This window comes from Triticum aestivum, chromosome 3B (assembly GCF_018294505.1).
Source record: "Triticum aestivum cultivar Chinese Spring chromosome 3B, IWGSC CS RefSeq v2.1, whole genome shotgun sequence".
Taxonomy (NCBI): domain Eukaryota; kingdom Viridiplantae; phylum Streptophyta; class Magnoliopsida; order Poales; family Poaceae; genus Triticum; species Triticum aestivum.
In genome coordinates this window covers 516,881,144-516,905,884 of record NC_057801.1, presented here as the reverse complement: position 1 = coordinate 516,905,884, position 24,741 = coordinate 516,881,144, and the positions used below count along the sequence as shown (strand labels likewise).

The following is a 24,741-nucleotide window of genomic DNA, read 5'->3' as shown; positions in this document are numbered from 1 at the left end:
CCCATCAGAAGCCCCGCCGTCTTCAACCTCTGCCAGTAGACAGAGGCGTGTCGACGCACGCACGTGTCGATTCCACCTCCTGCTTCGTGCTGGAGGCTCATCCTCCTCCCTGTCCCCGCGCCTGGAGACACCTCGACCCCCTCTGTCCTCCCCCCCTCCTTCCTTGCTCTCTCCCTCCCCCTCGCTTGCCCGCAGCCATGGCCGAACGCCACCATCGCCACCGACGCTGTTCGCCACAGCCACAGCCACGTCCTCGCCCCTCCGTCGTGCCCAAGAGCTCTGCATCGTCGTCCTCGTCTTCTCAGTCAAGCCGTGCGTCTCCAGACACCTTGTGGAGCCACCATCAGCGTTGTCTTCACCTCCGGCCGCTCGAGATCGTCGCCGCCGTTCTGCCCGCGCTGGACCTCCCTTGATCTCGCTAACGCCTCCTCCGGATCCGCTGTGAGCACTGTCGTCGTTTCCCTCTCTCTCCGTTTTGTCACTCGCGCGTCGTAGCCGTGCCAACCACCGGACCCGAGCGGCCGCGCCGCCGTGGATCCTCACCGTTGTGGCCAGAGCCACCGCAGCTCGCGCCCGCGCATGTCATTGCGCTCAGGAGCCTCCCAGAAGATCAAAGCCGCCGCCCGCAGCTCCCGCTGTGCCCTGCAGCACCCCGCGCGCACCTGGACGTGCTCCGGCCGCCGCGGCCGAGCTCCTCGCTATCGCCTCCAGCCACCCCAGGCCCGGCTGGCTCCACCACCGGATGCGTGCTGGTCTGGGCTCTCGAATGAGCCCAACCACGCCGCGAACGGGGCACCACAGCCCGTTCCCGAGTGCCCCACCGCGTCTGCTGCCACCGGCGGCTAAACGCCGGCGGGTTTGACCCACTAACCAGGGATTTGACCTCCCCCTGGGTCACTGACATGCGGGACCAGCCCGCCTAATTAATCTTGGTTAGATTAAGTTAAAACGCTAATTAACCCAATTAGTTAGGTTAGTAACTGACACGCGGGCCCACTGGTCAGTTTGACCTGGGCCGCCTGTTGACCTGATGACATCAGCATGATGTCATGCTGACGCGGTAAACTATTTTTTGGTTTTAGTCTAATTTAAAATAACCAGGAAATTCCAGAAAATAGTATAAACTTCTAAAATTCATAGAAATTCAACCGTAGCTCCAAATGAAATAATTTATATATGAAAAATTATCAGAAAAATCCAATATATCCATCTGTACCATTTTCATGCATGTTATAACAACTTATGACTACTGTTTAGGACAATACAATTAAATGGCATTTAAATAACCACATGTGGAGTTTGAATTTGAATCTTCGATTCAAACCAACTTCATTTAATCTGGTTTTAGCTGCATTAGCACAAACCACAGCATATTGCCATGTCACATTCATGCATCATATTGTTGCATTGCATTGATTGTGTTCTCCCTTGTTTGTCGGTATTTGTCCCCTCTCAATAGACGACGTTCTGACAATGAGTTCGGTGACACCGATGAAGAACTATACTATCTTCAGAAGTGCCAGGCAAGCAAAACCCCTTGTTCATTTCGATACAATCCTACTCTCTCGCCCCTGCTCTCTTTTACTGCATTAGGACAACAACGATTCATCTGTTACTTGCTGTGGTAGCTGAACCCCTTTATCCTTTGCATGACCTGTCATTGCCATAGTAAATAGATGAAACCCACTAGCATGAGTAGGAGTTGTTTGAGCCATGTTGTGCCTACTCATTCATGCTTGTTTGTCATGCCTGTTACTGCTTAGAGTTGAGTCAGGTCTGATTCATCAGGGATGAATCAGAGGTGTGTGAACATGCCCTACTGTGTGTGAGCTAAGTATGTGAACACGATTTGGTAAAGGTAGCGTTGAGAGGCCATGTAGGAGTACATGGTGGGTTGTCTCATTGAAGCCGTCCTCAGGAAGTGAGTTCTGTGTTTGTGATCCATGAACAGTTACTACCACACATTGGGTTCCGGTAACTCGGCCCCTCTCGGCTTATTAATCAACTTGATCTCTGTCCAGGAGTTGCAACTAGTTTCTGGTGTTTGTAGGTAGTGCAAGTAGTCTACCAAGTGGCACCCGGTACAGGTGGGCTTGGTACAGACTAGGCACAGTGGCACGGTGTACCAAGTGGCACCCGGATGGTGGGCTAGGGAACCTTGCTCACATCGTTTGGGGCCGTGAGCGACACCCCGGCCGGATCTCCTTGCGGATGGAACCCGAATAGGTGATAAACCTGGACGAGAGACTTGTGTGGTTAGTCAGGTCGTGGCCGACACCCTCGCTAGGCTTCCGCTTGAAGGTTGCCAAGTACATGTCGTGTAAACGGCGGTAAGTGGTGAGAGCGTGTGTGAAGAAGTACACCCTTGCAGGGTTAATATGATCTATTCGAATAGCCGTGTCCGCAGTAAAGGACTTCTGGGTTACCTGTACAATTCATAGACAAGTGAAAGTGGATACTCTAAAATACGCAAGATAAGCGTGAGTGCTATGGATGGCGTTCTCGTAGGGAGACGGGAGCGGATCCATAGTGGTGTATTGATATGGTGAATATGTGGACTCGTGTGCGCCACCTCAAAAGAGTTACTTGCAGTCGTAGTTCAGGATAGCCACCGAGTCAAAGCTGGCTTGCTGCAGTTAAACCCCACCACCCCTTTGTTGATACTAATGCATATGTAGATAGATCTGATGTAAGTCGTGCTGGGTACATTTGTACTCACGTTTGCCTATTTTATGTTTTTGCAGAGAGACTTCAGTCTCGCTAGTAGTTCTGTGTGGACTTCGACGTTTAGCTTGTTACCTCAGCTACGATCTTGTGCCCTCGGCAAGATCTAGTAGTTAGTCAGGCTTCTTAGCCTTTTTCATTTGTAGATGTCTGTACTCAGACATGTTAAGCTTCCGCTTGTGCTTGACTTGTGTGCTCTGAATGCTGGGTCATTAGAACCATGTTTGTAATATCTCGCTCCTCGGAGCCTATTGAATAAATACTTTGAGTCGTAGAGTTATGTTGTGATGCCATGTTGTATTTGCACATATCGAGCATATTGTGTGTATGTTATTGAAATGCTTGGTATGTGTGGGATCTGACTATCTAGTTGTTTATCCTTGGTAGCCTCTCTTACTGGGAAGTGTCTCCTAGTGCTTCCACTGAGCCCTGGTAGCTTGCTACTGCTTCGGAACACTTAGGCTGGCCGGCATGTGTCCTTCTTCATTCCTGTGTTTGTCCCTTAGGGGAAATGTCACGCGGTGTCTACCGGAGTCCTGTTAGCCTGCTACAGCCCGGATTCTCCGGAGTCCTGCTAGCCCAGTTGCTACAGCCTGGATTCACTCACTGATGACCGACACGTTCGTTGCTGGGTCATGTATGCCTGTCCCTGTAAGTTAGTGCCACTTTGGGTTTACGACTAGCCATGTCAGCCTGGGTTCTTTGTCATATGGATGCTAGCGACACTATCATATACGTGAGCCAAAAGGCGTAAATGGTCCTGGGCCTCGTAAGGCGACACCCGTGGGAATACCGTGCGTGAGGCCGCAAAGTGATATGAGGTGTTACATGCTAGATCGGTGTGACATAGGATAGGGGTCCTGACAGGCAGATCGTCGTAAAAGGCCCCAAGATGGGATCTCACGAGAACAGAAGCTTGCGGCGGTGGAAAATTATTTTATTGGACGCCTCTAATGGTTTGGAAATATTTGGGAATTTATAGTGTAAAGATTAGGGTTAGGGGACTCCCAAGGGGTTCACAACCCAGGGGCGCCCCCCTAGGGCACGCCCTAAGGGCTTGTGGGCTCCTCGGGACTCTTCTGTCCCCCTCTCCAAGCTACATGGGTGTCTTCTGGTCCAAGAAAAATCATCGCGAAAGTTTTATTCCGTTTGGACTCCGTTTCATATTCCTTTCTGAAAAATCCAAAAACAAGGGAAAAATAGCAGCTGGTACTAGGCACTAGGTTAATAGGTTAGCCCAAAAAATGATATAAAATAGTACCATAATTCATATAAAACATCCAATAGATAATATAATAGCATGGAACAATAAAAAATTATAGATACGTTGGAGATGTATCAATGTCGCGACCCTCCATAATGTGGATGGCAGGGCTTCTTCAAGGCATGCCCTCCCATCGTCCATGGCCCCCGTAGGGCGCGGGCCAACCAGCGCCTGCCTGGTGCTCTGACAAAAGCACTAGCTGTAGCTGTGATGCACTCACCAACCAAATTTCCTAAGCTGGGCATTTCTCTTCACCTTGTACAGCAACCAGAATGTGTTTCGCATCTCTCTTTACCGTATTTAATACAAGTACACAATTGTGGTTCATAATTCTTTATTTGTTTTTTAGACAAATTGCAGTGATAAGGAGAAAATATGCTTTGCGGGTCATTATGCCACACACAGTTTCTAAACAAAAATGTTTGTGATATACCTCATGATCTGACATGTGTTTCACAAAGAGAAAACATGTGCGATCATGCACATCATTGTCATATGCAAAGCGTGTGTGATGTCAAATAATATCACAAACGATGTGACCGAACTAAGTGTTTGTGATAGTCTCCTTATCATACACGCTTTACAATCATGAACTGTTTGTGATGTCGTCTGCATCCTAAACGTTGCATCACATAATAGCGTGTGTGATAGATATGTCATCTGACACGAGTACGACAGTTGGAGCATTTGGGAAACTTGATATATCGCACACGATGCTGGAGAACTAAATGTTTGTGATAGTCTCCTTATTATACACACTTTACAATCATGAACTATTTATGTTGTGGAGCTCGACGTAAACGTTGCACCACAGAATAGCACGTGCGATAGTAATGCCATCCCACATGAGTAGCAAGGGTGGAGCGTTCGGGAAATTCGATATATCGTAAATGGTTGGATGACGATGCACGCTTGCATTGGGATAGATGCGAGCATCGCATAAGCTTCGTTCTTCCAAACATATGCACTATTACTCCATATCACCGAATGTTAATCCGAGTCGTGTGGGATAGACCCCCAATCGCCCACACAGGCAATGCGGTAGTTTAAAACTGTGTCATCTAAAGGGGGTAAAAACTGTTTGCATAGGAGGTCACTGCACCAGTGCTACATGGTAGGCTTTGTGGGATTTTATCGAATTCACGCACTTCTTTTTATCGATATTCCACAGGTAATACCTTTTGAAGGTAATAATATTTTGTAAAAGGAATCCCGGGAAATGGTGGTGAAATCACGTGTTTAATGTGATAATCTACTACAATAAAAGAATGAAACAAAGGGATCAAAGGAGGAGTCCCTATGGCGCCTGTAGAGCTAAAGACGGTGTTCCATATGAGTCCACCCATTAATATGGGTGGTCGTGTGAGGTGTGAGCACTTCCTCATCCACTACTTCCACCCTATGAAATCGGACCGGGGATCAGACGCACAGAGAGAGGAGAAACTCGTCCAAAAAGCAAAACCCTAGCCTCCAGAGCGATCCGGATGAGGGATTGGAAAAGAGGAGATTGCCATCTTCACCACCAAGCGCAAGGGGACGTCAACATCGTCACCACTGTCATCATCATTGTCCACATCCATATCTGTAACCTAAGGAACCCTAGTGGATTGTCTTGTGTGTTACGTGTGTGATCCATTCATGTTTACCATTACCATCCTCATGATGTTCGTTGTCTCCATGTGCGAGTAGACCCCTAGTTATTGGGGATATGGATGAACCTTGGTATGTATAGGATCTGAAATGTTATATTGGATATGAGATCCTTTGTTGAATGTTTAGTTTAATAAACTTCAAGAATGTTGTGAAGGGAACCCACTCAGCATTACCGTCAAAAGGCCGTGAAGTGTATCACTGTCGTTGTAAAGGTTAGGATGTGATAGTTCGAGGTGATAGTAAAAGCCTTTGGTTCTAGCGTTTGCAACTCATAGGGTATTTTTAGAGAACCCTTAGAGAGGTCGCGTCCACGGGGGAACCCTTAGTTTCCTTAGCCGTGACCTGCAGCGGGAGACTAAGGTGGTTCCATGCGTGGCATGAAGTCTACCTAGAGTAGAACATGTTCTGTACTTAGCTCCGCCCAGGATAATCATCAAGAGTGGCTCAAGTATCCATAACACACTATGTGGATGCATAGGTTGTGTTATAAACATACCAATAAGAATTCGGGACTCCCTAGGAACACCTTACTCCTCTTTCAATTTCTGTTTACTATTCATGTCGTTGCTTCCTATTTACTTTTATATTATTTACTTTCTGTTTGCTCTACACCAAAATCAATATTCAATTTCACCCTCACCATTTCTGGAGTCTACGATTACTTCCAGGCACAAATCCATAATTCACTATAAGAGGCAACGCTTAATTTTTGTGCCCCCTGTGGGATTGATACTCTTACTTTGAAAAGGCTACAAGTAAACGATGTGCACTTGCAGGCCATTACGCCATAATGCAAGAAAAGACGAGTGGCTGCACCGCGGGCGTGTAGTGGCGACTGATCAAGGTTGTGGCGATGCCTAGCAAGCCTTCTGCTACTAGAAGGATGACGATGACGGCTCAGACTGCAACAGCCACAATAATGGTGGAATGGACAATGACGGAGGTGCTAGTGGCCTCAGAGGCTATGCCTACGAGCTAACCATCTGGTACCTCGCAAAGTTCTTTTAGTTTAAATTTCATTGTTAGTTCAAACTTTGTTAGATTTCGTCCCTTTTGGTTGTAAATGTATCAAAATTTAGCAAATATCGTTCGGTTTAGCATGAATTTTGCCCATTTTGATAGAATTTTTGGAAACGGGGCAATCATCTGGTGCATGCGGTTGGATGCCTCCAACCTTATCGTTGTTCGTAGACAAGCCCGGACGTGTTCGTGGACATTTTGTCTGTTTGTTTTGATGATTCTTGTTGGAGTTTTCCTAAGTGTTTGAGCTTCTAATCTCATCCTGAAACTGGTGAGGAGGAAGCCGATATTGTCTAAAGGTCCACTTTCGCTTCTCTCCCATCCAGTTAGTGTGCTGGCAGGGTTGGATTTGGATGACGAAGACCGGGACCCATGTTTATGTGATGTAACAGTGTCTTATCGCAAGTTGAAATCTCACCCTTCCAAAAAAGTTAAAAAGACGAAGATTATTTCTTCCTCTTGAATTTCAACGATGGACTTGTTAGCACTCTCAGTTGGAGAGTTTCATATAAAATTCATCTCTAAAACAAGCTTGCAAAATTTCTGTGGAGTCTGGTTGCATTTTAAGGGTCTACGGAATATTAAGAAAAATCCACACTTCTTCATGAACTATTTAATCTTGCAAAGGAAAACTCGCGCCATGTGCTTATGGTGCCAATAAGAGAAAAATAATGAGTGTTATGACACTCATTTTCCTTTGGACCATAGAGAGGTAAATTTGCCTGATAACTAGTTTACTTGGGCCAATAATTGTTTGGTGTCAACATACGAAAAACTTGACCATGAGCTCATGGATACTAAATGAGACTTAAAATTCCCTTTGGTAATTATGCACTCTCTAGAAGTGTTGATGCACTTTCATACCATGCCTCAATTATTCTTGACTCAAATTTAAACAAATACCTCATCGTCCATTCAGATTTGAACTGGGTTGATAACTACCTATTGGCTTTGCGGAACTTGTCAAGAATATTTGGGAAAGGTCGGCCATCGGTACAACATCGTTCCAAAGATGGAAACTTAGGATTTGCGCTTGATTACCTTGATCTATTTTGTATTGTTGTAGATGGACTTTTTCCTATAGACCTAGGTTTGTCGAATCAGGAAGTTATGGTGCAAGTAGAAGGTGAGTTATAGAAAGTCTCATATCGTGTAAGTCTTTGTGTTCCGAACGAAACAAAGATGGTAATGTGACATCCCAACTTAATAGGAATGGTAGAATACTCATATCAACAAGGTACCCCTTCATTTCTGGGGGCCATCTGAAAGGAACATCAAAGTTAAGCGTGCTTGGCTTGGAGCAATTTGAAGATGGGTGACCGACTGTGATGTTGTTCCCAGGTGCACACAAGTGAGGAAAAAGTGTGCAGGAAAGACTAGTATTTGTTTGTGGGGTTAGTCTAGATCCCAGGCACAACAGCTAGGAGCCGATGGATTTGGTCAAGGCATTACAATTGGAATCAAAGCCAACCCTTGCAGTTACATGGGAGTGTGTGGGTTAGTGATGCATGCATGGGGCACGTTTAGATGCTGAGGCTGCCGCGCACAGACGTGTGCCAAGTGGAAACCTTTCTACTGGGATAATGGGGGCATTAAGTATGCTTGGATTGGAGAATTTGAACATGGGTTACCGACTGGGAATTTATTCCCAGGTGCACGCGAGTGTGGAGAAAGTGTGTAAGAAAGACTAGTGTTTGTCAATCTAGATCCCATGCTCAACACTAAGAACTGGTGAATGAACTGGTAAGTTTGCTCGGGGCATGAGGTGACATGTGTAAGTGAAAGTGCAACTAATCCCCATGTGGTTTTGGTAATTCATAACAACATATACCTCATTGAACTAATGTCCATTCAAGTTAAAGATTTCAGGATGTTCAATAATTGACATGGCAAGGACTAGTGATTGTGGACCCTTCAAAATGCTAAGGACATAGATTGGCAAAAGCTCAAGACTCTACATTTTTGGTTAAGTGATCCAAGTTCACATGGAGTCCATAGGAAAGCCAATACTATTAAAAGGGGTTGAGGTGTTGCTTAATGGTCTATTTTCTCAAGTGCTTAGTGATATTGCTCCAAAACCCTCAACCACTTTCTCTATCCAAATATGTCCAAACCCTACATTCCAACTCGGCCCCACCGAAATTTCCCTACCCAGAGCCACCGAGTTCATCTGGACACTGCCACAGCCAAACCCTAACAAATCGGATCTACCAATATAGCTCTTGGACCCACCGGTTTTGCCCACCCAACCTTCTGTAAACAGTTGCAATTATTTCGGTCTCACCGAGTTTTGCAATCAGTCCCACCAAGACAGCTTGGCAAACCTTCTGTAACTTTTTGCATTTATTTCGGTCTTACCGAGGTTTGCAATCATTTCCACCGAGACAGTGTGCCACCTTTTTGTTGCCTTATTACTTCACCTCAATCCTACAAAAACGAGGCTTGCCCTAACCACTGCATATCTATTCATCCGAGTTGTTCCAGTCGGTCCCACCAAGATTCCTAACGTTCATATCTTTTGCACAGGTCGGTGCCATCGAGATTTCTAACCGGTGCCCCTGAGTTGGTCAAAAGTGTGTAACGGTTGGATTTTGTGTGGAGGCTATTTATACCCATCTACCCCTTCTTACTTAGCAAGAGAGCCATCAGAACATGCCTACACTTCCACTACTCATTTTCTGATAGAGAGCTACCTACTCATGTGTTGAGAGCAAGAGATTCCATTCCTACCATTTGAACCTTGATTTCTAGCCTTCCCCAAATTGCTTTCCACTCAAATCCTTCTTTCACCATAGCTAAATCTGTGTGTGTGTGTGTGTGTGTGTGTGAGAGAGAGAGAGAGAGTTGAGTGTTGGGGAGACTATCATTTGAAGCACAAGAGCAAGGGGTTCATCAGCAACACACCGTCCATTACCTTTTGGAGAGTGGTGTCTCCTAGATTGGTTAGGTGTTGCTTGGGGCCCTCCGACTTGATGTGGAGTTGAGCCAAGAAGTTTGTAAGGGCAAGGAGATCGCCTTCTTCATGAAGATCTACCCGAGCGAGGCAAGTCCTTCATGGACGATGGCCATGGTGGTATAGACAAGGTTTCTTCTTCGTGGACACTTCGTGGGTGGAGCCCTCCATGGACTCACGCAGCCGTTAGCCTTCGTGAGTTGAAGTCTCCATCAACATGGATGTACGATAGCACCACCTATCGGAACCACGCCAAAAATCACTGTGTCTCCATTGCGTTTGCCTTCTCCAAACTCTTCCCTTTACTTACATGTGTAATGTTTTACTTTCCACTGCTATACTCTTAGAATTGCCTATGTAGGGTGTTGCTTGACTTGTCATAATTGCTCAATTCTGCCTACAACTAAAATTGGGAAAAGGTTAGGTTTTATTTGGTCATGTAGTCTAATCCCCCCTAGATATACTTCCGATCCTACAACAAGAAATTAGAGGAAATATGCAGAATAAAAGTTTCTCATACAGTTGTGTACGCATGCTTGGGATCATATAATAGATAATAAATACCAATATGACGAATAAGTAACGATCTCATTATAACTAGATGTGGGTGATGTTTCCTTGTATGCCACGATCGAATATCACTGAATCGAGGATGGAGCCGTCCAATCTTCGCGCTAACCCGTCTGGCGAGGTTACCTCGGTTGTTAAGAAATTACCAGACCAACATATAGACTTTTAGTGAGATCATCATTGTCCCCAAGAAATTGGTTCAAGCTAGCGTAGTAGCCTTATTTGTCACTAGTGTTTGGTATATTTTTCCACTATTCAATGTGCGTTGCTTGTCCTTGTATCAATCTTAGGTGCATCGGGTACCAGGTAGTCATAGGATCAAGAGTGATACAAGAGACAAAGTGTTGTAAAAACATAAATATATAAAGGAAATCATATCGCCAATCTCATAGTTGCACGCACACGGAGATGCGAGGTTGTGCCTCGGCCCTTTGCCAAAGGAGATTACTCACATATTGCAATCAAATTATAGAATAGAGACATTGTAGATGCGTTTACGTGAAGATGAATGATTAACCATCTTAGAGTATCACTGACTGTAATGGGATCTCGATTCCAAGTGTTGATCTAATGGAAATGGTGGCAATGGCGGTGGAACTAACGAATGAAGCAAAGTACTTGTCGGGTTCCTTCCTTCTCCTTTATATAGTGTAGATCAATGGAATAGGTTTCGATGCCTCCTATCTCATTGCAAGTTGGGCTTTGGGGACAATACAAACAGTCTTCTGATGATGGAACGGAGGTAGTGGCATGTGGTGTGTCGCCACTACAAGCAATGTTGCTGTCTTCTCTTTTGGAAGCTCTTGTGGTGGCCCATTTTATATGAAAATGACCGCATCCTCGAGCACTTCCATGTATGCTTTGATTCCTTCCTCAACTGATTACCCATCTAAACTGCCCAATGGAAGACAAATAATCAAATAGAAATATGCATCTATAAACAAAAACATAAGGCGTCAATAAATTATGAACACAAATAAATAATGCACGACATGTTTAACGTCACTGCTAGGTTTACATCAGATCAACAACAACCGTGATAGCAGCTCATGTGGCCTTGAACAACAAGGAGGTGCGAAGGTAGGGACTAACGTTGAGACAGGGACTGACACATTTCTACGCTGGAGGGGTTGACGCATGGGATAAGGAGCCGCACTAAGCAGCAAAGCCCACAACGCCTCGTTGTCCTCCTACTCGAGCCACTCCCAGTCGACCCCGCACTATCCGAGAACGTTGGTGAAACACGGGTGAGGATGACGGTCCCAACGCGAAGAGGAGGTGTCTTGCCATCGTATTGAGTAGGATCCGACATCACTACGGCTGCTCGTACAAGAAGCCCCTAAGGAGATACATCGCATGTGACCTCGCATGCAGCTCAACCATGGCCTCCTCATCCACCTTGGTGTAGCCCATCGTGCGGGGTCGGCGGCCGGCTAGGGTTTGTTGTGTGGCGGGGTAAGGGTTTGTTGTGCTGGGCAATGGCCGACTATGGATGGGGTGGCAAAGAGAGGGGGAATGGAGTAAGAGAGATGGAAGGGATGGAGCAGGACATATATATGGTTGTTGGGTCGTGTTGTCCGACCGACATGGCAAATATCTCTGGACATCCCTAATTCGCCCCACGTATGCGCTAGATTTGCAAGAGTCTGGATTATCTCGACATATGGGTTGATTTTGTGAGAATCTGGACGGCCTCTCATCATTCGCCTTATTGTGCAGGCAACGCGACGTCAAGAGCTACTAATCAGCGCCTGTAGTGCCAGTTTTCCTCTTGGCGCACAAAGCATCCTGAAAGGGTTGACCCATTTGCAAACACTGTAGCGGGTCAAAGTACGATACCGGATGGAACATACTGTAGCGATTTCGGTCCCTATAGCATCACGAGGTACTCTAGCGGTTCGAAAAAGTTCACTCATTTGAAAACATTGATGAATTTCAGAAAGTTCATAAACTTTAACAGTTTCATGAATTTTAGATTTTTATTACTAATTTGAGAAAAAAAACATGAAAATTGAAAAAAAAAATCATGAATTTGAGAAAAAGGTTCACGGATTTGAAAGAAAAGTTCACAAATTTGGCAAGATGTTCTTAAATTTGAGAAAGGGATCGCGGATTTGAGAAAAAGTTCACGATTAAACAAATGTTCAAGATTTTGAAAACAAAAGTTCATGAATTTGTGAAAAATATTCGCAAATTTGAAAAGGTTCATGAATTCTAAAAATGACCATACATTTCAAATCTTTTCGCAAATTTAAAAATATTCATATATTTCAAATGAATTCATGAATTTGTTAAAAATGAGTTTGTAAAATGTGTAAAACAACACATTTTTTTAAACAAATCATTGTTTATAAAATTTATATATTTTCAAAAAAGTTCATGAGTATGAAAAGAATCATTTTTTAAAAAAGTATCGATTTTGAAAATAAAAATCAAAGATTCCAGGAAAAATGTTCGTAAATTTGAAAATAAATGAATGTTTCGAATAAATTAATCCATTTGGAAAAAAAATCACGGATTTGAAACAAAATTTGCGAATTTTAATAATAATATGAAGAATTTGGAAAAGTTCATGAATTTGTAAAACAATTGAATTTCGAAAAGTTGAAATGGGAAAAACTGCACAATTTTTTTAAAAAAGTTCATGAATTTTCAAAAACATTCACAAATTTGTGTATAGTTCACAAATCGAAAAAAGAGGAAAAGTCATGACAATTAAGAAAAAGAAAAAGACCTAAAAAGGACAGAAAAAACAGCTAGAAAATAAACGCGACAATAACCCAACTACCGCTACAGTACTAAATAGGCTGGCCCATTTCGATCGGTTGCGTAACCGTGTCTTGACTTTCTACAGATTCAGCTCCATAGTGGACGTAATGTATCTACTCACAACCTCATATGTTCCAGGATGAACAATAAATTCAAAAAAATGCAAAAAGTTCAAAAAAATTGTGGAAAACTTTATGGTTTGGAGCACTTGCAAAGTTTTATCATGCCACGACTTCCACCAATGTGATTTCAGAATAAAATTTGCAAGTTTTCCACACACACGAAAAATCAGAAATTTTAATCTGTTTTTTTTAATTTACTGCTTACGCCAAGAACATTTGAACTCGAGCCGAGAAATGTACTTTCACTCCATATTCCACAACTCTACAAACGACAGTGCAGTATCTTCTCAATGAGAGGTAATGGTGGACTCAGACGTTCGGTCTACTGGTGTATCTACGCTTTATATCAAAAAAATAGTAATTAAGTAAAAAATCTAAAATTCTAAAAATATTTAAAATAAACTTGACCTTTCGTTGTATGTGAAAAAGCCTCCACAAAAGAAAAGAAAAAACCTTTGACTTGTTTCCAGAAAAGCTAAATTTCGCCAAAATAGTGCGAATAGTGACCTACAATAGCAAATGATTTTTTCTTGCACTGAAGTCAAGGTTGGTTTTTTATGCGTGAAAAATTATATAGTAGTGCAAAAAAAAGTCTAGTTCATTCTAAAAAAACTTTTGAACTATTTTGACTTTCTTGTAATTATTATAAAAATGCCATATAGGGGTAGATACAACCAGAAACCAGGGGGTATTTTCCACGTAAGAGCAACTCCAACCGACCGACCCAAACGTACACACGTTTCATCCGCTTTTTATCCGTTTGGTATGTCGCGCGGACACTCGTGTCCTTTTTTTTAGTTGAGTCGGCGCGTGCACCCAACGTTGGCCCGTGGCCAAGCAGTCCAGCCAACGGTGCACGGCGTTCCTCCTCCAGCTGGCGCTCGACCTGCATCTCGCGCTCGCCTTCTGCCCGCTCCTCCGCCAGCGCGCGGGCCTTCCACTGCTTGAGGTACGCTTGCTCCTGCGCCGACGTCACTCCGAGCCATACGAGAGGAGAGGAGGGCTGACCCACTCGCGCAGGCTACCGGTCTACATGTAGCGCTCCGCAACAGGCTGAGTCGGCGGCGGCTCGGCCTTGGGCTCGGGGAGCCTCGGCGGCGACGGCGGCACCACGCAGTCGTCGCCCGCAGAGAGGGCGAGGGCCTCTGTTAGCCTCGCCTCGTAGGCAGCCTCCTCCTCCTCCTCCTTGCGCTGCTCCTCCTTGATGGAGGTTTGCATGGCCACCGCCAACGCAGGCTGGTAGGTAGCCTCCTCCTCCTTCTCCGGTTTGACCAATGGGGGCGGCGGGGGGTTGTGTGGTGGCACTGGACGCCGCGACAACGTTTCTCTTTGTGCTCGAGGGCAAACCTGACCTCCCAATCGGGAGAGTCTGGCGTATAGGCAGGAAGCCGGCGCTGCTCCGGCGTCAGGAGCTCGCGGCGCGCCGTACCTCCTCATCATGAGCCCACTGCGACCACAACACCGCTAGCACGAGAATCCGTTGCAGATCCAGATGTCAATCGTGCGGCAGGGTGACATCTGGGTACGGCAGCGGCTGCCGGTACTGCTAGTGCCACTGCGCCTGGTGCATCGGAATGTGTAGTCGCTGCCTCACAGGGCGTCCAGGTACCGCCGCCGGCGGTGGTAGTGGAGGCATGCGGGACGAGCTGGCGGCGGGGGCGAGCTAGAGGCATGAGGCCGCGGTGGACAAAAAGAAGACGCGTGGCGCGTTCGTTCGTGTCCGCGTCGACGCAAACTTAAACCTGAAATGTGTCACCGTGGACATCTAGCAAACATGTTTTAAATTTGGGTCGGCACGATTGAGCCGGTGTTTTTGTACGTTTCGACCCAGCGGGCGGGGAATTGGTTGGTCAAGTTGCTCTAACGGCGTCTTTTTCATCACATCGTAGGTGGAGTCAACTTGTACCAACGGAAGCCTGCATGCTTCATTTATTAACCGGCAATCCACAAGCCTGCCAAGTCCAGCGGGCGGGGCGCGTTTGCTCTGTTCCGTCAGTCTCACAGAACGAACAGCAACTACGTACATGCCGCGCCCGGCCCGCCCAACACGACTTGTGCAAAATCCACCATAGTATAACAAGACGAGACCACGCCATTTGGCGACGGACCAGACTACCCTCCCATACCTGCTTGCTCAGGTCTTTGGTCCACAGTTCCATTCCACGTACGCCATGGCGACCGTCGGGTTCGGGCCGTACAGCGTCGCCACAGCGAGCGAGAAGAACGAGCCGACGAGGCCGCTCGCCTACCCGTCCCCGTCCGTTCACCCGGCGACCGACGAGGACATCGAGGTCCAGGATGCCGCCGCGACCACCGGCAAGCGCCCGCGCTCCACGCAGTGCTTCTGCGGCCGCCGGTCCGTGCTCTGCTGCAGCGGCTGCTGCGTGGCCTCCGTGGTCATTGCCGGGATCGTCGCCCTCGTGCTCGCCCTCACCGTGTTCAAGGTCAAGGACCCCGTCTTCACCATGAACCGCGTCACCCTGGAGGACGTCGACGGCGACTTCCTCGGCGCGGACGAGCGGCACCCGGTGTCCGTCAACGCCACCCTCAATGCCGACATATCCATCAAGAACCCGAACGTGGCCTCGTTCAGCTACGACCGGAGCGAGACGAACTTCTACTACAAGGGGGAGACGGTCGGCGTGGCGTACGCCCCCGACGGCGAGGTCGGCGCCGACCGGACCGTGCGGATGAACGTCACGCTCGACGCGCTCGCCGACCGGATCTCCCCCAACATCAATGTCACCGACCTCATCTTCGGCCAGAGCCAGGACTACGACCTCACCAGCTACACGGAGATCAGCGGGAGAGTGAGCGTGCTGGGGATCTACAAGAGGGACCTCGACATCAAGGTGAACTGCTCTATTACCTTGGAGGTCAGCGCCTTTAGCTCAGTGCAGAGTAAAACTACCGACTGCGTTGCAAACGTGAAGTAACCGATCATTTGCTTATCAGGGTCAGGAAGCCCCTCCTGTTTCTTTTTGTTCTCTATATATCCTCCATTTCTTTCTCTACTGTTTTGAGATGGATCCTCCTTTTCTTTGACCCATGTATCGTTATGTAATTATTACTCCTTCCATACGAAAATACTTGTCATCAGGGTGTTCCACTTTATAAAAGGATAGAAATCAGTTGCTTAGGCCAGTTATTGTCCACTTGACAGAACAAGAGCAAACCTACAAATTCGATTTCTAGACAGACTGGTAGGTTAACAACCTTGTTTTTTGTAGTCCTTTTGCTGACGAATGCTCTTTCTAGTATTTTCTCGCTTCATCTCCGTCATCTCTCACGAACAGTAACCTTTTTTGATCGTGACACTCGATCACTAAAATTTACAAAAAGCATTAAGCATGCTGCATCGAGGTACTGTACAAAGATGAGATAAGTCACCACTGAAAAGGAAAGAGATAAACCATGCGGAAGGCATGGTGAGCAATTTCAAGACTCAAAAAAATGTGACAAGATTTCAATAAAACATGGAGAGTTGTTAGATGTTGGGATTTATGATGTGTTTGGTTAGGGGGTATATTCACTCGTGATCCTTCACACCTTGGCGTGCCAGATGAGTCCCCTCATACTCGCAGGGAATGCCACCTTTGAGTAAAAGGGGTTTCCCCTTATTTCTATTAATAGAAACCATTAGGCTGGTCATAGTGAGGAGTAACTTAAACTAGTAATATGCATATGTTATTAGTCTATATATTACTACCTTCATAGTGGGTAGTAATATATATGAATGGTAACATGCAAGTCTTCATTAATTGAGATATAGACTCATTTTGCCTCAGGGTGCGTTATGTTACAGTAACATATTATGTTACCACAAACATCTCTTTCCTCATTAACTCCATGCCACATAAACAATTATTTCTTGGGATGTGTTATGTTACTACCTAAGTTATTCCCACTATGGCTAGCCTTAGGAGTTCATTACACCCAAAGTAGACAGAGAAAGCCAATGACCTGAAAAGTAAGGACGCAACCCCTCTCATGTCGCCAACACCAGGGTAATATGACTTAAAACTGACTCTATTACAACACCATATAAGGGAAGTAGCATTTTCAAACGAGTAAAATGCACTGTTGGTCATTGAACTTGTCGTATAAGCTTACTTTGGTCACTGTATTTAAGAATACGGTCAATACGGTCACTATATACATGATAAGCTGATTATACGGTTACTGCCAGATCGTATAGCTCTATATCCATTCACTTTGACCGGTCAAACAATCCACTTGCGCCTCATCAGATTAGTTTTCTCTCTCTGTCATGTGGGTCCTACCTGTTATTGTGGAAGAAAGAAGTGGAACGAAAATAAAAACTATGCATGAGTGCGGGATTTTGAACAGAAGGCCTCACGATTTATGGGTGGGCAGGCTAAACAGCTACATCAGCCTCAAGTTGTGATTAACTAGTGGCAAATATAATTCCATACCTTCAGTGGCATCACACGCATGAACCTGAACGTTGTATTCAGTAGCGGCACACGCATGCACCTTGCAGTGCACGCACACGCACTAGCACAGACTTATGTCGCACGGTCACCTCGATTGGCGCCAAGTTCATGCAGTACCTCGCCAAGCAGCTGATATAGTCCCACCTCGCCAGTTGTCCGCCGTTCCCGTTGTTGAGCATGCTATCCTGCCAGGCTGCCACCCGAGGTCGCCGACCCGTTGCTGTAATACTACGCCAAGCCCGAGCCCTCACTGCTTGTGCCGTGTCTTCCATGTGGTCACCACGACCATCAGACCATGCACTTCCTGGCTTGCCGTGTCTCATTCACGCAATTCATGCCTTCGTGTAGTTCCTCGTGAGCGCTCGCCGCGTCGTGGTACCGATCGACGCCGGCCGATGCACAAGAGCAGCGGGATGAGGTGGCGGACGCATGCCAACTCCATCTGCACGAGATGACATGGCCATCAATGATGACACCCACACTGGGCCGCTCTACTCGCCTTGTGCACACGATTGCCGTGCGGCTGCCCAAGTACGACCCTGCGGCGTCAACTTCGTCGCCGGTCGTCGGTGTGTGCGTGCCTGGCTGTGTGCTAACTAGTGTGTGTCTGCCCGCTGTGTGCTAGTGTGCGAGTGCATGCATGCGTATTTAAATCCCAATGGCTCCCACGCAAAAAAGCACTGAATAGTTGTCCCACGAATGAAGAGAATTATAAAAAGGGTATTTCCTCTATAGTCACAACGTGAGGGTGATGTACCTGGTTAGACTGCCCGCCCATAGAGCGTGATGTCTGCTGTTCGGAAACCCGTACTCGTGGATATTTTTCTTTTGTTTGACTCCTCTCTTCCATCCAATGACAGGTAGGACCCACATGACAGAGAGAAAGTGATCTCATGAGGCGCCAAGTGGATTGTTTGACTGGTCAAAGTGGATGGATACGGAGCTGTACGATCTGACAGGGACCGTATAATCACCTCATCACGTATACAATGACCTTATTGACCGTATTATTAAGTACAGTGACCAAAGTGAGCTTATACGACAAGTTCAATGACCAACAATGCATTTTACTCTTTTCAAACTACAGGTAATACTAATGAGGGAAACATGAGATTGGACCAAAGGTAAAACAACTCAAACAAGGTGCAAACAAATGAGAATCTTCACAACAGCATCTCGGATGGCACCAAGACAGGGTCCCCTAAATAGTCGTCCCTTCTTCCTTTAGCCGCATTGAAAATTCCACTTGCTACTCGTTCAAGCAATTTTACTCCCATATCAGTTTTCCTTGCCTTTCCTGGTTTGTACACAAGATTGACCAAGAGCTAATCATCACAAGACCTATGAAGAATCACAAAAGGATCCAGCAACCTCTTGTGTTCAAAGCATATTTCGTTACTATCAGATAGACCACATAACAGCAGGTATGCCAACTAAAAGCATTAATTTCTTTTCTTTACCATATTGAGCATTCTATATTATCAGGAGGATGTTTCAGATTGGAAGTACATCTTAACAAGATCCACATGAACTTAGCTACATAACAATCAATAAACAAATGATCAATTGATTCTTCTTTACCATAGAAAAGATATCTATTATTACCAGCCCAACCTCTTTTCTGCAAGTTGCCTTTTGTAAGAATATTGTTTCTCAAAGTGAGCAGTAGAATCACTTTGATTTTTGGTGGAGTTTTAACTTTCCACAAAAACTTAGAAGGAAAATATAACTCATTGATGACCAATTGATTATAAAAGGATTTCATGGTAAATAACATCCAACTAATGTTATCTTTGTTCTCATTTAGACTAATATCAGAACAAGCACTCTTAATATCATTCCCCACAGGGTGTCTCCCCACAGGGTCCTCCTAAAAGTAAAATGACCTTTTTCTAAAAACCCGGCCACAATAATGTTCTTAGTGAAGCAACGATTATATAGTCTAGGATAGCAAATATCCAGTTTATCATCAATCCAACAATCCTCCCAAAGATGAGTATTGGCTTTATTTCCTACATTTTTTTAATATATTTGGAAAACAAGGACTTTGCACACAAAATACCATACCAAAATCGAGCATTTTCTTGTTTGCGTTTTATTCCAGAAAGATAGGTACCTTTTACATATTTATTCAACAACATGGATTGTCATTGGCCTTCCTCTGTTTCCAATTTGCAAACCCATTTAGCTAATAAGGCTTTGTTCAAAATATCCAAAATGGCAATCCCTAACCCCCCCTTGCTTCTTGATTGACATACCTAAACCCATTTAACAAGATGATTTCTTTTTTATCTTTATCTCCCTACCAGGCAATGCTAGCTCTAACGAAGTCATCTCTCTTTCTCAATCCAACATCGATGGGGTAAAAGGACATCATGAACATAGGTAGGCTGCTCAAACTTGACTGTACTAAAGCAAGTTTGCCATCAATGCTTAGCATCCTACCTTGCCAGCAAGCGCATTTATTTTTAGGGTCAGTACCATTTCTCCCCTAACTTGAGCCACCACCTGGGATTTGCCCCTAGTTTTCAGGTATGCTAAAAAATACCCCTCTCCCGTCTGTGGCCCTTACAGAAATCCCCCTCCAGTCTGTTTTCGTCAGGTCAATGGTCTTTGACCGGTAACTGGGCGTTTGTTGGACATTTTGGACCCTAGTTCTTACATGTGGGCCCGCATCAAAACCTTATCCACTTTCTCACTCTGTTTCTTCTACCTTGCGACCACACACGGACTGGAGCAAGGTGAATCATCGGCGGTGCACGAACGACATCGTTCTGGAGCTCAGGCAGTGAGGCCGCGTGGATGTGCACCTCACGCATGTCGTCCGCAAGCTCTTCTGTTGCCGTGGAGGTAAGTTATTCTTCTCTTATTTGTGTGCGCCAGCCGATTTCTCGTTAGGGTTTGAGCTAAAATTGCGGATTTGCTCTATCGTAGGTCGATGGGGTCGGCATAGTGCGGTTCTCGTCCGAGTTCTACATGCCGTATCCGAGTTATTGCGGCCTTGAGAAGCTTTCCAAGCATCGGTGCCCGGGGCACGGGCTCGTTCCCGCTCGTCGTGTCGCCTGGGGAGGAGCAAGAATGGGGAGACGTTTTCTTGGATTCCCACTTGATGTAATTTGGTAGATTGTATTTTCTTTGCAACAAATTAGTACCCAGATCGCATTTTGATGATATTTTTTATGTTGCAGCCTCCTGATGAATGTGAATGGGCTGTTTGAGTTGACCCTCCTCCAGATCTTGTTGGGCGTGCATTTGAGACACCACATGATGGACTAGAAGCAAGTTGGCTCAAAGCTCACCGTTTAGAGAAGAGGGTGACACATCTAAGAGAGAAAAATAAGAAGTTGTCGGTGTACAAAAGTAGGGGCTCTCCTTTTGACCCCTTTACTTGTGCATGGGCAGTCAGAGCCACGCGCCACGGCCACGCATAGCAGGGCAGAGGAGGGAAGCCGGAGAGAAGCCAAAGGATCGAGACAAACAAGGCAACATCAAGGACCAAGGCCACAAAGTGCACATGGGCGAAGCAGGTTCCCCCGGCAAGGCCCTTGCCGGGGGCGGCCTCCGCAGCCCCGGCAAAGCCCCTTGCCGGGGCAGTTCGCCCACACCAGCGGAGTGGGCCACCCTCGAACCACGGTCTCCAATGCCAGCAACCACGTTGGATCAGGGCTCGGGAGGCACCTCCATGGTGGCATGCAGATCTTTGTGAAGACATAGAATGCTCAAGATCAGATGAGGATTGGAAAGCAACACTCCCTACCAAAGGAACCCACAAGACCCCTGGCAAGATCCTTGCCAGGGACGCCAGAGCGCCACGACAAGACCCTTGCCCGGCCACCCGGCAAGACCCTTGCCGGGCCACCCGACAAGACCCTTGCCGGGCCACCCGACAAGACTCTTGCCAGAGGCGACAGCAGGGCCACTGCCAGGCCGGCACCAACAACTCCCCGCCGCCGTTCGCATGCAGCTGCCAGCCCAACTAGCTGGGCAGGCACCTGCGTGGCAACATGTAGCTTCTAGGCCAACTCAGCATGCACCTGCATGGCGGCATGTAGATCTTCGTGGAGGCTCCACCACCGCGCCGCCTCAGCTGTTTGCCTGCCTACATGGCACTGCACGCATCGCTGGCCAGGGAGCGTGTCGAAGCGAGGAGGAGCAGCGACGGACGGGACGAGCCTCGCTCCCGTCCCCGATAAAGTGAGGGACACCTAAGCCATGCATTAAATGCATCTTGTCCTGTAATACGAGCGATAAGCTCATAACACTGTAGGCCTTTCCACCTCTTGTGTGCCACTGTGGCGGGCCCTTCGCCTATAAAAGGAGGCCCATGGCATACAAGAAAAGGATTCGGCTCTTTCGAACCACGGAGCACCCGTAGCTAGTTCGAGAGCTCAAGAACACTCAATACATCCACCAAGCAGGACTAGGGTTTTACGCATTCTCGCGGCCCGAACCTGGGTAAATGATCCCCGTGTTGACTACTAATACTGCTCTTCTCACAACCCCGCGCCCCAAAACCATAGTAGGGATTCTTGTGATCCATAGGTGTCGTTTCCCACCGACATCTTTGGCACGCCAGGTAGGGGCGGAATTGTGGGAATCTGGTCTAGTAGTTGGCCTAGCTGTTCTTCATCGCCATGGCTCCTAAGAAGAAGACGACCACGACGATTGGTTCGTCCGGGACCGGATTACCAGTACCGGTGCGGACCAGTAGCGGGCCAGTCGCGGAGAGGACCCATGGCGCGGCCCGCGAACATTCGCATCACCCTGGCGGTCCAGGCCCGGCGAGTGGCGTCATTCGTGTGCCAGGCGATGAGCCACCAGTCGCGGGCTTCAGAGACGGAGTCAAGCCCCTCGCAGGCGGCGCGGGGCCCTCTAGGGGCACCACCATCCCGCTAGACGGTGGCGCGGGGACCTCCAAGACACCAACATCGGCGCCCATGGCGCGCTCTTCTCAGGTTGTGCGTGACGAGCAACGCCACCCTGCTGGAGACCCTGGGCGCCGTCCCGGGAAGAGTCCCATGCGCCCTTCACATGACGAGGAAGGCCAGCATGCGTGCCGAGGAGCTGACGGGGATGGCGAACGGCTGCGGGGCCGTGATGCGGCTCCTTCTAACGCGGTTAGAAGTCGAGGCGCATCGCGGTCCACCCAGCTTTCGCCGCCGCCCACGCCAGCAGAAGCCCTAGCACACGCGCAACTGCTCCTCAATTTTCCTCCCGCCGCGAAGAAGCTCGACGAATGGAGGGCCACCATCCGGAGCCTCGTCGGCATCGCCAACAATGACGAGTTGCGGTCGGCGAGACCCGTAGGCCGTCGCTCCGTCGGGCCACCGCATGCCAGCGAAGGCTGGGCCGGAGGCGATGCGGCCACGGTGCACTCCCCTCCTCCATCCCGACCACCGTTGGGTGTCGGTCCGTCGCGACGCCGCTCGTGATGGTATCTCCATAGCGTCGTCCGACCCGCGAACCCACCGCGACCAACGCCAGGTTCTTCGGGAGCGAGTTCATGAAGACGCTCGAACTACCATCGAGCGCCGGCGTGACGCGCACCACTTGTCGGACAGGCGGGCGGGGACCACTACGGACCACCCATTACCAGGAGGCTACGGTGGCCTACCCTACGAGGTAAGTTGTCCGGCCTTCACCCGCGAGCTGCGGCAGTTCCAGTGGCCCTCCCACCACACGTTCAAACCCGATGTTGGCGAAAAGTAGAACGGCAAGACTCACCCGTTGGAGTTCCTCAACATCTACACCATCGCGATGCAAGCTGCTGGGGGCCACGACGACAAGGTGCTTGCCAATTACTTTCCGTTGGCACTTAAGCCCAATGTTATGTCATGGTTGATGCACTTGCCAGTAGAATCTATTTCTTCTTGGGCGGATCTGTGTCATGAGTTTGTTGGAGCCTTTATCGGAGGCCACCAATCTCATGGCCAGGCAAGTGATCTGCATATCATCCCCCAGAAGGAAGGAGAAAACTTGCGCAAGTACATCCAAAGGTTCAACTGAGTGCAGTACAACATCCCCGACGTTCATCCTGCCGCTGTGATCAGTGCATTCCATCAGAATGTGCGCAATCGTATGACGCGTGAAGAGCTGGCAATGAACAAGGTCAGGGATGTGTCCGAACTTTATGTTCTGGCTGACCGATGCGCTCGCGCTGAAGAGGGAAGGAAGTACCCCGGCGAAGACACCAGCACGAAAACCGACTCCACGGATGATACCGCCGCCCCGACGAAGAAGGGTCGGCGCCGTAACAGGAAGCGCAATGGCAAGACCGTGCTTGCCGTCGAGGGATCCGACAACACCGGCGCCACCAAGAAGCCCAAGGCAGGTGACCCCGGCAAGGAGGTTGCCGGGTGTGCCGCTTGCTGGGCCTTGGCGGCTGCCGACAAGCCAGGAGGCTCCGACAAGCAGTACTGCAAGATCCACCGCACCAAATGCCACGATCTCCAGAACTGTCGGCAAGTAGAGCTGCTCACTGAGAAGCAGAAAGCTGAGTATGAGAGGCGGAACAAGGAGAAGGGTCAAGAGGGTGCCAAGGGAACCCGCAAGAAGGGTGGCGGCCAAGGAGGCCGCCGCGGCAAAGATAATCAGCAAGAGAGGCCCGCTCAGGGCCGCGACAAGAAGCAGGAAGACGATGATCATGACGAGGGCGATGAGTCTGGAGACCACAAGTTCCAGAAAGCCACAGAGGCCATGTGCATCGATGGTGGCGCCTCACTGCATACATCCCACCGCCAGCTCAAGCAGTAGGCTCGTGAGATCACAACGGTGGAGCCATCGGTCGACGCACGGAAGCCTCTGAGGTGGTCCAGCATGCCCATCATCTTTGACACCGAGGACCACCCTGACCGCATTACCGCGGTTGGGTGCTTGCCGTTGTTGGTCTCACCAACAATCCGCAACCTCAAGGTGACGAAGGTGTTGGTTGACGGCGGGGCCGGCCTGAACTTGATCTCGCTCGTTGTGATCAAGAGGCTACAAGTCCCTGATGGAGACCTCGAGGAGACGGGCACGTTCCAAGGGGTCAACCCGAGGAGGAGCCAGCCGAAGGGAAAGGTCACACTGCCCGTGACGTTCGGAGGCGAGCTGAACCACAGGACGGAGAGGATTGTCTTCGATGTAGCCGAGATCCCCTTGCCCTACAACGGGATCCTCGGCCGCCTGGCGCTAGCCAAATTCATGGCGGCTTCACATTACGCCTACAAC

The 24,741-nt window shown here is 48.0% G+C and overlaps 1 protein-coding gene across 1 annotated transcript; it reads left to right on the top strand.

Annotated features, from left to right (window-relative positions):
* Nucleotides 1–15,197: 15,197 nt before the first annotated feature.
* LOC123065623 (uncharacterized) lies at nucleotides 15,198–16,115 on the top strand. Its single transcript, XM_044488867.1, has one exon. The coding sequence runs from the start codon at nucleotides 15,247–15,249 to the stop codon at nucleotides 16,009–16,011; it is 765 nt and encodes a 254-aa protein (XP_044344802.1). The 5' UTR covers nucleotides 15,198–15,246; the 3' UTR covers nucleotides 16,012–16,115.
* Nucleotides 16,116–24,741: the final 8,626 nt, after the last annotated feature.